We start from the raw sequence: 14,197 nt of genomic DNA on the forward strand, positions 1-14,197 counted from the left end.
ATGACGTCATCATTTTAAAGGAAACAGTTCCTTGTTTGTTTTTCCTTCTTTGGACTGGATTGACTCGCTGCAATCCTTTTAGGCTTCAGGATCAGTGTCCCATATAAGTGAATTTCTCCCAAGCCCATTATAATCATGGAGAAAAATACTTTGCGACTGTTTTCAATAAGAATATTTTATAACACTTTAAAATTCACTCTCTCAGGCCTGGATTAAAGAGCTGATTTGTTAAATCAGGAACTCACAAAATACCAAAATATCACCACCGGTGGATCATACCTCTCTGATGTTCTTATCTCAGTGCACTGTAACAAAAGAAAAAACAAACGTAAACAATAAAACACTCATATAATAACAGATACTGGGGCCCTTTGCAAACATGTCCAAAGTTCAAACCATCTTTCTCTCTCTTATAGAAAGAGAACAATCCAAACCTCACTGATAGAATCAACCTAGTGTCAAACAAAACCCAAAAATCAACCAAAACTTCACACACTATATTGTGTAGGCATACAGGCACCATAACTCCTTTTTTTTCACTGACAAATACATGTTGGATCAACTTAATTCAATAGTAGACACTGGTTGCACACAAATGTTTTGCTTTGGCAGAAACTTAAACAACTGAGTCAAATCAACACAACCTTTTCATATTCTCTCCGAAATAAAACTCACACCATTCACTCATCATTTTCACTCTGTACCACTGCTCCTTATCAGGCTGTGTGAAGCACAGTACACAATTCAGTGGAGGCCTTAAGCCATAAACAGACATCACGCACAGACATTGTTTTCACAACCAAACTACTTTAGACCTTGTCCCCTAAATCTACACAGATGCCCTCTGTGTGGCATGAAATGCATTTAACCAATAAACAATCAATGAGTTCTTATAGTTGTAACCGACTCCATATTCGGATGTTTGTGTGCAGCATTTGTTAGTAAAGCATTCTTCATTGCATCAGCGTGTGTGTGTATCACTCTTTATTGCACAAGCTTGTAGATGTGTGTGTGTGTGGATCACTTCTCAGTGAATTGAATCAACATTTCGATTTTTTTTTTTTTTTTTTTTGCACGTGTGTGTGTCATTTCTCACTCAATCAACGAGTGTATATGTTCATATGTGTGTTTCTCTTCATTCTGAGTCAATGCATGTAGATGTGTGTGTTTGTGTTCATCACTTTCCTGTTCTGGTGTTCTGGGTAAACCACGGCCTGAAGCGTGCCCTGGGGTCCTGCCCTCCTCCTTTTCAGTCCGTTTGCATCCGTTGGTGCTGCTGCTCAAAGTTCTGTCCATACTGGTTCTGGCCCCAATTGAGGCAGGTCTTTTTCTCCAGTATCCTGCATCTTCTCCTTATTCCACTCCTCCTTAGCTTGACCCTTTTTCTTCTGTAGCTCCTTCAGGGTTTTAATACGCAGCTCAATCGTCTGGATGTCAGTGTCAAGCTCCAGTCTACGCTGCTGCTCCAGCTCTTCCTCTGTTTCTCCCAGCCAAGTCAAGACTTTGTTCAGGTCAAAGTTCAGCTGCTGTCACTGCTGCTTGTTCTGCTTTGTTCTCATCTCCTTGTTGAGGTCCTGAGCCTGATTTCAAGTCGTGTGTCTGGGACTCCAAGTCTGATGGGTTCGATAATCAGCCAGCTCCTCCTGAGCCATGCTCAGTTTTCTGCTCTGATGCCTTGAGCTCTTACTGAGGGGCAGAAACCTCACAATCTTTTCCGTCCACTTCAGATTGAAGTCCATCGATGTTTTCCTTGCTTTGCTCCACGGCCTTTTGCGGCTTTGCTGTTCGGCTCTTCTCAGAGGTCAGCTCCTGGCCGAGCCCCGACACCTGTGCCTTCAGCTCATTTTCTCCTGGTGTTTTGTCCATTCTGAGGTGCCTCCTGACCTCAGTTACTCCTCCTGTCTCTGGCACGCCCTTTTTGCTGCCCGATGGTCATTGTTGGTCCGTCACTATCCTGCACAGTTTTAATGCAGAGTGGTTAAGGTCAGCATTGTTTTGCTCAGCCTCTCTTTTCATCTGGGCTTAATGGGCGTCTCGTCACAGCTCTGTCAGCTGAAGCTGTCTTTTTCCATATGGCAAGAGTGTGAAGAGTGTGTGAGAGGGGTGTGTCCGATCAGGCACAATGCTGATGGCTTTGCGAGTGCCTCGTTTTCCAAATCCAGATGTTTATTTGTCACGTACACAGCAACAGAGAGAACAGTCTGTTGTTGGAATGGCTGAGGTCCTTCACGATCTTCCTGGCCTTGGTCCAGCACCACCTGCTGTAGATTGAGTGCAGGTCAGGGTGCTCGGAGCGGATGGTGCGCTCAGCTGATTGCACAACCCTCTGTAGAGCTTGTCTGTCCGGCATGGTGCTGTTCCCGAACCAGACAGTGATACAGCTGCTCAGGATGCTCTCGATAGTTCCTTTATATAAGGTGGTCAGAATCGGTGGTGGGAGCCAGGCCTTTCTCAGTCTTCTCAGAAAGAAGAGACGCTGACGGAAATCTCCTCGTGTAGTGAAACGGGCCTTGGATTTAACGCTCTCCGTCTCTGCTGCATGAGATCGTTTTCCTGCAGCACTGTTGACATTTTCAAGTTGTTGTTGTGGGTCCAGCTGCTTTAGCATTTAGTCAGGGTCACATCAAAGATGGTAAAGGAGAGAGCAACGATGGTAGAGGGGAGAGCAGGAGTCCAGGGTCCGCCTCGGCTTCCCGGGCCGACAAAGCAGCCTGTAATCAAGCATAAAGAGAAAAAACAAAACAAACACAAAACAAAAACAAACGAACAGGAAAATGATGTTATTTTGGCTGCGTTATTCAGAGAGGGGAGAAATAACGGGACCAGGCCCTGTGTCAGCCTTCTCTCCCCCTTTTTTTGTTTTTTCTCTCCATATAATCCACTCATGACCCGCCAAGCTGACAGGACAACACAGGTACATGTTAAAATTCTTAAGATCATGTTTAAAAGCACAAAAATTGGAATTTTCTTTCATTTAGTAATCACTTGTATTAATCAATCAGCAGAAAACATGTCACAATTTGACTTTTATTAACCACTAAATTTGTCGTGTCTTTTTTTTTTTTTTTTTTTTTGAAGTTAAGTTGTTGTCCTGCAACCCAGAGAATTTATTTGTTAGTAGTGGATAAACTTTATTATTTAACGGCAGGTATATGTTAAGTTTCACTGCTTTACTTGCTGGAAAATCTTCACGTGTTCATGGGTGTAAGCTGTTTCTTCATTGCGTGTATGTGCGTTTGTAAATGGGCTAATTTAACGTTTTTTCTCAAACGAGGCATTTCTCTAACACGTGCCTCTCTCTCACATTTCTCTGCTTGTGTGTTTTTGTTTCACCTTTTTGTTGTGATGCTCCGGACGCCTTCCCAACCTCCACAAGTCTGTTGGCCCCAATTTTATGTGTAAAACTTCTCTTAATTTCTCCTTTAATTCTCTGCTAGCTGCTGTCTTTTCCACAGCTGCTGATTCTTGCTGAGTTTGGTTTCCATTACTATAATTTTGCTTCGGCCGCTGTGCTTGTGGGGGCAGTTGGTCCAGGCCCGTAGCCACCTGTATCAACACACTGAGAAATTTATTTAATATCATTTTCATCACTGTTAAATAGACCAGCAGGCAAGACGCCCACCTTTGCACTGCAGACTACATGACAGTCTCCCAACACACTCCTCTCTGAGTTTCAGCTTTAAAACCCAACATCATTCACACCCTAGTCACTCAAAACCTTATTTGTAATATTATAATCAGCAAAATCAGCGTTTTAATTACAGGCATGTATCATTGTTTGCAACTCATAATTATAAAGCTGAAAAACACGCTAAACAGCAACAAAAGTCCTCTGTGCGCGTCACAGCTCATTTGCATGTTCACACACAGTCTAAAAATAGCTCGCAGCGCTGCAGCTGCACGTCACACAGAGTCTCACACAAAGCTCAGGCAAAACTCTTTTATTTTATATTACAAAGACGTCTTATATTTACAATCACTGACAGGCCTGACAAGTTCAGCGCCTAACAAATTTCGACAAATTTAATATAACGGGTCTTACCGAAGAAAGTCTCACTTTTTTGTAATCAATCAAACAGTATCTGTTACTTCTGGAACAGTTTCTGACCTAATTTCTAAAGATCACCTACACAATTTCGACAAATTTAAAATAACAGGTCTTACCGAAGAAAGTCTCACTTTTTTGTAATCAATCAACCAGTATCAGACTCTAACTGTATCTGGCCTAATCCCTAAAGTCCCTAACTCAATTGAACAGTATCCAAAAAAGCGCATAACACCGTATCTGACGGTGAAGTGGTGAAACCACTTAGTTGTTCTGGAGTGCCCCAGGCTCCACAGTAAACCAACTGACTATCCCTCAAAGAGGACGGGCATTGAGCGTCCCCAACCCCGGCAAGCGTTACCTCTGAGCAATGCGCTTCTTAGCGGACTCTAACCGCCGTTCTATAATAATTTATAACAATATGAAACAACAGTCAACACCCTAAAACAAGAGTCTGACTAAGGCAAGTGCCACCTAGAGGTCAATGGACAACCCGTTCTCACTCCCAACGCGTAAAATAATGACGATTTGTCACGTCCCTTAACTTCTCATGCTGACGCCTAAGGTACCCTTCCACGTTTTTATGTGACGCTGTGGGTTGTCAATTCATTCCAATATGAACCCGCTCGCGGTGATCAGAGACGCTTCGAGCAGAGGCTCCAGCCATCCATTTACTCCAATAATAACCCCGTCACGGCGAAACATGACGCCGTGAAGCACAATCTAACTGGAGAACCGGGGACCCTCTCCGCGAACGGGTTTTTCTCCCTAATTTAATGCTTTCTTTTAATGACATCGTTAACATTTCTCAACAAAAACACGAAAGTATCACTGATAATTCAACAATAAAATCGCTTCATGTTGTGGCCATCACACAGTGTTTTCCAAACTGATTCACGATCTGAAAGTGCGCAGATTTAACGTACATAATCCTTTGTTAGGTTTATTATTTTCATTTCACACGTAAAACACATTTATAGATTCATTCACCACTCCTGCTAGTTTTGGATGCGCTCGGCTCCAACCAATCAGACCAATTTACGCAGACGCACTAATCCCGTAACTGCACACTACCCATAATCCTCAACCGCCGTCGCTATGGAAATGAAGATGACAACAGCTTGGTGCTACCCGTTATTCCTTTATTTACTCTAAAATAATAACCAGCGATAATACGAAATTAAACTGGCCCAGTGTTTAATTATGTAATTAAAAAATGCAAATTGTAGTATTTTATTTTTTACAAATTGCAATATTTATCTACAGCGCGCCTTTAGCGACACGTCAACAGATCTTAAGCAAGGCGATTGGATGGTTTTTACTGCAATGCATCTTGGGAGTCGTAGTAAATGTATCTTTCAACTCACGGTCCTGCAGCGAAGTTTTCGACTGGACACGAGGCAGATCCTAGCTAAGTAAGTTGTGATAAACTGTGGGTAATTTGCATGTTCACTGAAATATTAATTTCAGTGATATTAAACTGATATTAAACTTGAAATGTTTTCACAGAGCAGTCTGTGTACCAAGAGAACTACTTCTGCAAAAGTTTATTTAAATTTTTTTGTGATGTATTCTCATGTGTAAGACACTTGCTTGGCCACCCAGCTAATGTTAGTACTGCTCTATTTTAGCAATGTATCTTTTCTGTAATCAATTCAGGTTTTTTTTTAACCCTATTCACGTAATTAACTCAATATTAATGACTTTAATCTCGTAATTGATTTTTTTTTCTAAATATGGTGTAATACTGCCTCGTAATATAAGTTATTTCTTTGGTCATAAATTATTTTTGTAATCGTTTCACCAAAACAGACCTGAAATAATCCCTACATGTTCCATTTTCATTTGCAGAAATGACAAAGCCAAAAACCAAACCATGCCCTTCCTGTCAGGCCCCAAACACCTGCAACAGGAAGACATGCAGTGGATGTCTGGGCAGCCTGAACCTAAAGGAGGGATTGAAAAAAAAACAAGAACAGTTTAAAAACAGTAACTGGGCTGCCTCTGTTAAAAAAAACAGAAATGCGAGCAGGGTGGTTAATTCAGCCCAGTTGTCAGTAAGTTTAAAAGTTCTGATCTAATAAGTGGTTGGTCTGGTAGACAATTCTTTATTAATCACAGTTGTCAATGTTTTCTTGTATATCATGAAGTAAGAAACTAACAAGACATGTATATACACATAAAATATTAATTTATAAAAGAGCATAAATAAAAAAGTTATTCACATCAGAATAACATCATCACACTAAAGACATCCAACTAGAAAAAACTTGTTAAAAACTATTTTTATTCAAGCTACTTCTGATTTTTAATTTAATCGGCTATTAACTGAGAGACAAAACATTTCAAGATGGATTTTATCATACATTTACAGGTTTGGTCACCATAAATACTTTTTAACTATCGACAACAATAAAACAACAAAGATGTGAAACTTAAAGGTTTGTTATACATCAATTTGCTTACATGAAAGACTGGCTGCATGTTTTTCTTTGTTGTTCTTGCAGGTTTCAAAGCTACATGCCCTGGGCTACCAACCAATTCTGTTTCTTGGACAGTTTGACCGTAAGGGCCGTATAGTAGGGGACGTGATCACTCAGATCGAACCAGCGGAAGGTGCTGCACGTGACATCCTCATGAAGATGAGGAAGCTTTATGAACACCTTCTGAGAAGTAAGATATGCTTTGTCCATTATCTGTAACCAGGTGTCCTTATCAGGTAGCCTATCCTAGCTGTCTTTGGGTGATACTCATGGTACACCCTAGATAAGAAGGCAGATCATCACGGGGTACATAGAGACAAACAAGATGGTGAGGATGAGGATAGTTAACAGTCACCAGCTATTCTGTTCTACTCTACTCTATTCTGTTCTATTCTATTATTCAGCCAAGGTTCAGACCAGTAACCTTCTTGCTGTGAGGTGACAGCTGCCCTACATGTCCTGTTGCTAACATGAAAATAGTGTTATATCTGCCTTATTACCTCCCCATGTGTCGGTCACATCACCAAAGCTAGCCATACTGAACCTCTGGTGTTACCCACCTGAACAATTTTGTATGTGTGTGTGTATAGTATGGTCTTTCACATTCATGTATATACAAATGTAATTTTAAAAATCTTCACGAAAACCAGACCTGATAATTCTCTTCGAGACTTTCTAGTATAACAAATGTTATATAATGTTACCAATATGAACACCAAGATTCTTAAATAACTTATATACTTCTTAAGAGGTTACCTGATTACCTCCCTGAGGTAGTTAGCATCACCATTGTACAAAACTCCTAAGTCACAGTACTAGCTTGAAGTGTCAAATGTTATTCACTACAAAGTCAGGAAAGTAGTGTCATCAGAGGAAAAAGTCATTATCTATCTGGATTTATAGTCACACTCATTAATTTTTTAATGTACAATGTAGAAAAGCACTACAGATGTCACACTACCCTAGAGGGCACTTGTACTGAATTATTTGGGTCAGTGAGTGTGCGAGATGACTTATTTGATGCCAATATTTACCAGTTGTATCTTTAGTAAAAACTTAACTGAAAACATGCAAATCACTACTTATTATGTGTTTATGTGTACTGTACATTTTTTCAACCCATTTTAATGAATGTTTAATATTTAAAATTTTTCAGAATTACAAGCTTCACCTCCTGCTAAAAGTTCTACACCAGCAGCTGGACCATCCTCTGCTGACAGTGTCGATGCTGGACCAGTCCCAGACCCAGAGGCTCTAAACGAGGAATTTATTCTTCATTTAGAGCCTGTACCAACATCTTCCCTCTGTCAGCCTCCTGCATCCTCCTCTTCATCTCTGCTTCCTCCTGCATCCTCCTCTCCATCTCTGCTTCCTCCTGCATCCTCCTCTCCATCTCTGCTTCCTCCTGCATATTCCTCTCTGTCTCTGCTTTCTCCTGCATCCTCCTCTCCATCTCTGCTTCATCCTGCATCCTCCTCTCCATCTCTGCTTCCTCCTGCATCCTCCTCTCCATCTCTGCTTCCTCCTGCATCCTCCTCTTCATCTCTGCTTTCTCCTGCATCCTCCTCTCCATCTCCACATCCTGCATCTCCCTCAATTTCTATGGTGTACACCTCGGATGTCCCAAACAAAAAAAGGACAAGGAAAGGTTAGACGTTATGGTATTGTAAATGTACGAAACACATGACATGTTCGTTAAGTTTGTTAAGATTTCTTTTTCTTAATTTTTGCATTTTTTCCAGTTTTACAGAACTCATGTAAATATTTCATTTGTTATTTTTCAGAATGCCGAAAACACCGTACACAGAAGATTTTCAAATATGAAGAGATAGTAGACAGGAGAGTTGTAAATGTAAGTAATTTAGCCTGCTGTTGTGCAGATTTGTTTGCGTCTTTGGACTTCCCGGATTTGAACTGTGCCTGACTGAATATCCATAAGCTTTTGTATTTGATGAATCTACACTAATTCAGCCACTGAGTCAGGATTTCACTCCAAATAGGACATTAAATAAGAACAGACCACCTGATACGACCTGGTCATGCTGCCTTCCTGATGTTTACGTTCTTTAAAGTCCTCCTGACATCATGCTCAGAAGGAGTGATTGATGTGGAGGTGCTCCTTCCCATTCAGTAACATCTGCTTCAGTTAGTTTTGCTTGTGAGCCACAATGTAAGCAGTGTTGCTTTGCTGACATGCACTCGATGCTGGCAGTACAAGCATTGTAGTGGTTCTTATGTTTTTGTAAACTAATTGTATAATATATTGAGCCATTCAATAGTACACAAATGTTTATAAGCTCCTTTTTGTATGCAACTTGCATGTCTTTCTTAATTAATTGTTTGTTTATATCATGTTTTTCAGGAAAAAGAAGAAGTTAAAGTCAAGTGGAAGCCTTGCTCAACATGGTATGTAGTAACAACTTTGTTGGACGGGAACAGACATTCATATTGTTGATAAATAGTTATCAACTCAATTTGAATTCATGTATTTGGACTAAAGTAAATTGGGAGCTTTTAGCTATCGAGCTCCTCTTCTGTGAGGAGCTTGATAGCTGTCCACCTCCAAAGTCCATTATGAGTTTTGGAGGTGGACATGGTCAACACTTTTAAGAGTAGGCATAAGACTTTACTTCTTTATAGAGCTTATAGTTGGGGCTGGTTCAGCTCAGCCCTTAGTTATGCTGTAATAGGACCAGACTGCTGGGGGTTAGTGTCCCCCCCCTCTCTCTCTGTCTCTTTCAGGGTTATGCAGGCTCAGTATTGGTTGAAGATGCAGTCACGTCTCCTTTTACTGAAAACTCTCCCCCTCTCCCTCACCACCATCTGTAAACATACATGTCTCAGTAATGCAGTTCATGCATGTTACTAACTAAACTTCTTCCCTGGAGTTTCTGTGCTCTCTCATCCAGCAGGTTCCAATGGATCGTGGCTGCTGCTGTGGTCCTGCTTGACATCTACTACATATATTAATACTCTCTGACTTGATTTGATTAATTTATATTACAATGAAGGTGTATAAAGCATGACATGAATATAGAAGATATTTCATCCTAAAAAATTGTCATATGTCACAACCTAAATTGTCCTATTTTGTGTGTGGTTGTCGTTGTTGTTTGTTATGTTTTTCTCCTGACAGTGGCAAAGTGTGGGATGACACATGGGAACCTGCGCAGTTTTACACACAGTAAACCAGGCACCACAGGTCGCAGAGATCGCACAGTTCACAGCTTGTAGTTCAGCATAAAAGTTCAAAATAAAATATTTACTATACATTTCAACCAGTGTCAGTCTCTGTTTCACTCTCTAATTGTGGCTTAAGTACCTAACATATTCATGAATCTGATCGATCAATAATATCTTCCCTGCACTCGACATCTCATAGTTTTACATATCAGCCAACATTATTGTCTACATCCTCATAAATATAGAAGTGACTTGCTTATTATAACATATTACAAGGTAAAGTAATACTGCACTGCACGTATAGTAAGTAACACCTACTGTGTATGGGAGCCTAAAGCAAAGTTAACTGCTTGTTTGTTTGCACAATATTATTGTGTACATATTACATATGTAACATTATTGTTAATATTATTATTAGATATCAAAGATACAATTTGATTGAGGGTTTTCCTGTCATAATTTCAATAAAAATGCAATTACACACGTAAACAATAGGATCAAAATAAACTTTTAAAAAGTCTGTTGATCAAATGCTGATTTTCAAAACATTCTAGAGGAAAACAGAGATAAAATAATCTGAACAGTAACAGTGATTGTGGATGATGATGGAGGCTTCAATGGATTATTCTGTTTCAATCAATAGGTTTGTATCTATGACAATAATTTGATAAGTTTAACAGGTTGGTTTAGGCCTGGCAATACAGCAAATATTCACAAACTTTTGTTTTTGAAGAATGTTTATCTTTTTTGGGATGAAGCTATCTGGCAAAATGAGACAACCCTTTTAACCTAATCTTTATGTCTTTTTTGTGGCTATGATACTGGATTTTGGTTTGATGCATATGCAGGTTACAGCTGGGGAATGGCAGTATGTTGTGGATTGATTTGGCATGTTCAACCACTGTTACACCAAACTCTCTCACTTATAACATGATAAAGGCCTCTTACTCAGTGTCATGGATTTTCTATACTTTTGGGGACACAGGGCCAAAGTCTGAGGCAATAAGTCAGATCAAAGAAGGCAATGATTCTAAAATGGGAGTTTACTTATGTCATTATATATATCCAGGAATATGTGCCAGAGGATAGTTGTCATGAAATCAATATTAAATCAAAGTATTCCTTAATTACCACAGCTGACACGAGTTCTCCATAGCTGCCTGCTGTCTCAGGATCTGTCTCCAAAAAGGACCAGGGAGCGCTAACATGTTATGTTCTAAACTGATGAAGAAAATGCACATTAAACATAGTATAAACTTACTGAGTGAAGTAATGTCAAGAGGATTCCTTTAGCTCCTATTGGGTTGGTTCCTTGATCAATGCAATACAGAATCATTAATCTGGTTTTATGTAATGTCCTCAAAACATGTCAAAATGAGGCTCACTAGTCTGTGTGGCCTCCACATGCCTGTATGACCTCCCTACAACACCTGGGCATGCTCCTGATGAAGTGGCAGATGCTCTCCTGATGGATCTCCTCCCAGACTCCAGGACTAAAGCATCTGCCCACTCCTGGACATTTTGTGGTGCAGTTGGTGGATGGAGCGAGACATAATGTCCCAGATGTCCTCAATTGGATTCAGTTCTGGGGAATGGGCGGGCCAGTCCACAGCATCAATGCCTTCGTCTTGCAGGAACTGCTGACACACTCCAGCCACATGAGGTCTAGGATTGTCTTGCATTAGGAGGAACCCGGGGCCAACCGCACCAGCATATGGTCTCACAAGGGGTCTGAGGATCTCATCTCAGTACCTAATGGCAGTCAGGCTACCTCTGCCGAACACATGGAGGGCTGTGCTGCTCCCCAAAGAAATGCCACCCCACACCAAAACGGACCCACTGCCAAACTCATGCTGGAGGATGTTGCAGGAAGCAGAAGGTTCTCCACAGCGTCTCCAGACTGTCACAAGTGCTCAGTGTGAACCTGCTTTCATCTGTGAGGAGCACAGGCCGCCAGTGGCAAAGTTGCCAATCTTTGTGTTGTCTGGCAAATGCCAAACATACGGCACTGTGTTGGGCTGTAAGCACAACCCCACCTGTGGACGTCGGGCCCTCATACCACCCTCATGGAGTCCATTTCTGACCGTTTGAGCGGACGTGCACATTTGTGGCCTGCTGGAGGTCATTTTGCACAGCTCTGGCCTTTCTTTCCTACCCCACAGTACCTTCCCTTACCATTTTTTTCCCTACTCTTTTACTTCTTCTTTGATGACGGTTGTCTTTCTAGATAAGCAATTTCATTTGCTCTGGGGCGAGTCAATGGCTTGGGTGCATTCTGGGACTGTCAGTTCACCAGTGTGCTGGCATGCTTCTTAACAAACACACCACTACAGCAAACATCTCAGTTGTACTTGTTGATTTCTTCGACAAAACACTGAACAAAAAATTTACTTGTGAGTGTGCTGCCTGGTGCTTTTAAATTTTGTGATTATTTGAGCAGCCCAGAAAGCATCCCATAAATTAAATTATGTTATCGTATCTGAACATGTACACTAGTCATTAAATTAGATGGGAAATAATGATTCAGGGTAAACAACTGCACCAAGGAAATTCCATTTTTCTTCTCAAAATGTAAAATGTCTGTTGAAAAATCACATTAAACAGAGATGTGATTAACTTTTTATTTTACCAAACATAACATCAATGATGACACAATCAGTCTTCAGCAGAAGTGCTCAAATCACTCTCAGTGGCATCGTCTGGAATGTCCTCCTCCGAGTCCATTTCCAGGAGTGGTTGGTGGCTGAGGATTCTCTTGTACACGTCCTTTACTTTGAGCATTTCAGCTTTCAGTTCACTTTGTTTTTTTAACACCAGGCTACAGAGTCCCTTCTGTGCATCCTCCGACATGCCAACAAAGGAGGCTGTAAAAAGAACAAAACAAATAAATATGAGAAAAGTAAAAAAAACAAACAACAAAAAAACATCACCTCATAAACACAAGGAATTAGGATGCTGTAATTAAACATTTTTTTAAAAGGGAGAAGGCAGTGTTAGCTAGCAATCTAGATATAGGTAAAAGATCCAGTAAGACTTTAGCATCTGCTCTTATTTTCAATCGATTCATCAAAAAATTAATAAATAAATAAAGTGCTTACAGTCTGAGGAGATTGTCCCCAACACCACAGAACGCATTCGCAACACTGTCCAGTGATGCCGCATCTCCCTGCAAAGGATCATCTCCTCCTCTCTCAGGCGCCTCACAGCCATCACCTTCTCAAAGACCTTTCTCTTTGTCCGGAGGTCAGCAGCAGCTACAGTTTAACAACATCAGATGGGAAAACATAGCAGCATATTATGATTCAAGAACAAAACATTCAACTACTGCTCAGATACTGGGAGCTTGTTTAAAAAGGATATTTATAAATCAAGAGCTTACGTTCACTTGTGCTCTGCCAGGGCCAAATATCGGTCTGCATGAGGGCATCACTGGATACGATTTGCTTTGTTGGTTCAGCGAGCTTGTTGTAGTCGTCAACAGCAGCCGCCAAGCGTTTCTTCTCAACTAAGATGACCTTGCGAATTCTGTGTCACCTCTTGTTGCTATCTGTAAATAATCATAAAAAATTCACACCTTCACATAATGTATATAGTTTCATTTTAATCTACACTCATCAATTTGTTTGCTAGAACAAATCACATCCAGCTTAAACAAACCTGGATCTGATTTGATTCTGTTTACAAAGTAGCTGCACAAGCTGTACAAACTGAGCATCAAACGGTCCGTTTCAAAGAAACTGGGACGTACCATTTTGTCTGTAAAGACTTTGTGTTCGCACTCTGATGATGACGACAAGCTCCTCTATTCGTGCCTGCAACGCTCCAAGGCTGCCATCAGTTTGATCACTTTCTAAGTGAGAGGAATATTAATCAGAATACAGGATGAGTAACAGTCACCAAACTACAGTGGACTCTGTAATCACTGACTTGATGACATTCATTATAAGACATCTGGAGCCTTCATGTGCTGCTATCTCATGATAATCATGAGATAACAAGTATGTTGGTGTTCAGGTTTAGAAAACCAACTAGTACGACATCATTTCAACCCAGGTTCTATCCAATTTGATGAAACGCAACAACTCTGCCATAAATTTGCTTTTACAAGGCTTATTTTTCATTGTTTGTTGACACTGTCAGAAAGATCTTAACTCTAAGTTCTTTAATGAGGCCATGGTGGGTCCTATTGTTATACATGAGTGCATTATATTGAGACTCACCTTCAGCCCATTTCTGCACATCGGCCACCCATTGCTGCAGTGTGTCGTCATCCACACCCAGCTCATTTCTGGTCGCATTCAGGCTCTCCACTTGTTCTCTAAGGATCCTTATGATCTAAGAATGCATTCATAAATGTCATTCATATTGACATTAAAAGAGTACTGGTGTTTTCCCCCCATTACCACACACATTAAAATGGGTGTTGAAAAAATGACCTTTAGATATCTCTGGCTCAAAGTGCGGCCCAGTTGTTCCACTTTCCTTT

At 40.6% G+C, this 14,197-nt stretch overlaps 1 protein-coding gene across 1 annotated transcript; it reads left to right on the top strand.

Moving 5' to 3' along the window:
• Positions 1–5,188: 5,188 nt before the first annotated feature.
• On the top strand, positions 5,189–9,806 carry LOC113035113 (uncharacterized). The gene is made up of 5 exons (XM_080298443.1): positions 5,189–6,102; positions 6,553–6,718; positions 7,685–8,176; positions 8,313–8,380; positions 8,891–9,806. Exons 1-5 carry the CDS (start codon positions 5,899–5,901, stop codon positions 8,981–8,983), a joined length of 1,023 nt encoding a protein of 340 aa, XP_080154569.1. The 5' UTR covers positions 5,189–5,898; the 3' UTR covers positions 8,984–9,806.
• The last annotated feature ends 4,391 nt before the right edge of the window (positions 9,807–14,197 follow it).

This window comes from Astatotilapia calliptera, chromosome 3 (genome assembly GCF_964374335.1).
Source record: "Astatotilapia calliptera chromosome 3, fAstCal68.1, whole genome shotgun sequence".
NCBI classification, from domain to species: domain Eukaryota; kingdom Metazoa; phylum Chordata; class Actinopteri; order Cichliformes; family Cichlidae; genus Astatotilapia; species Astatotilapia calliptera.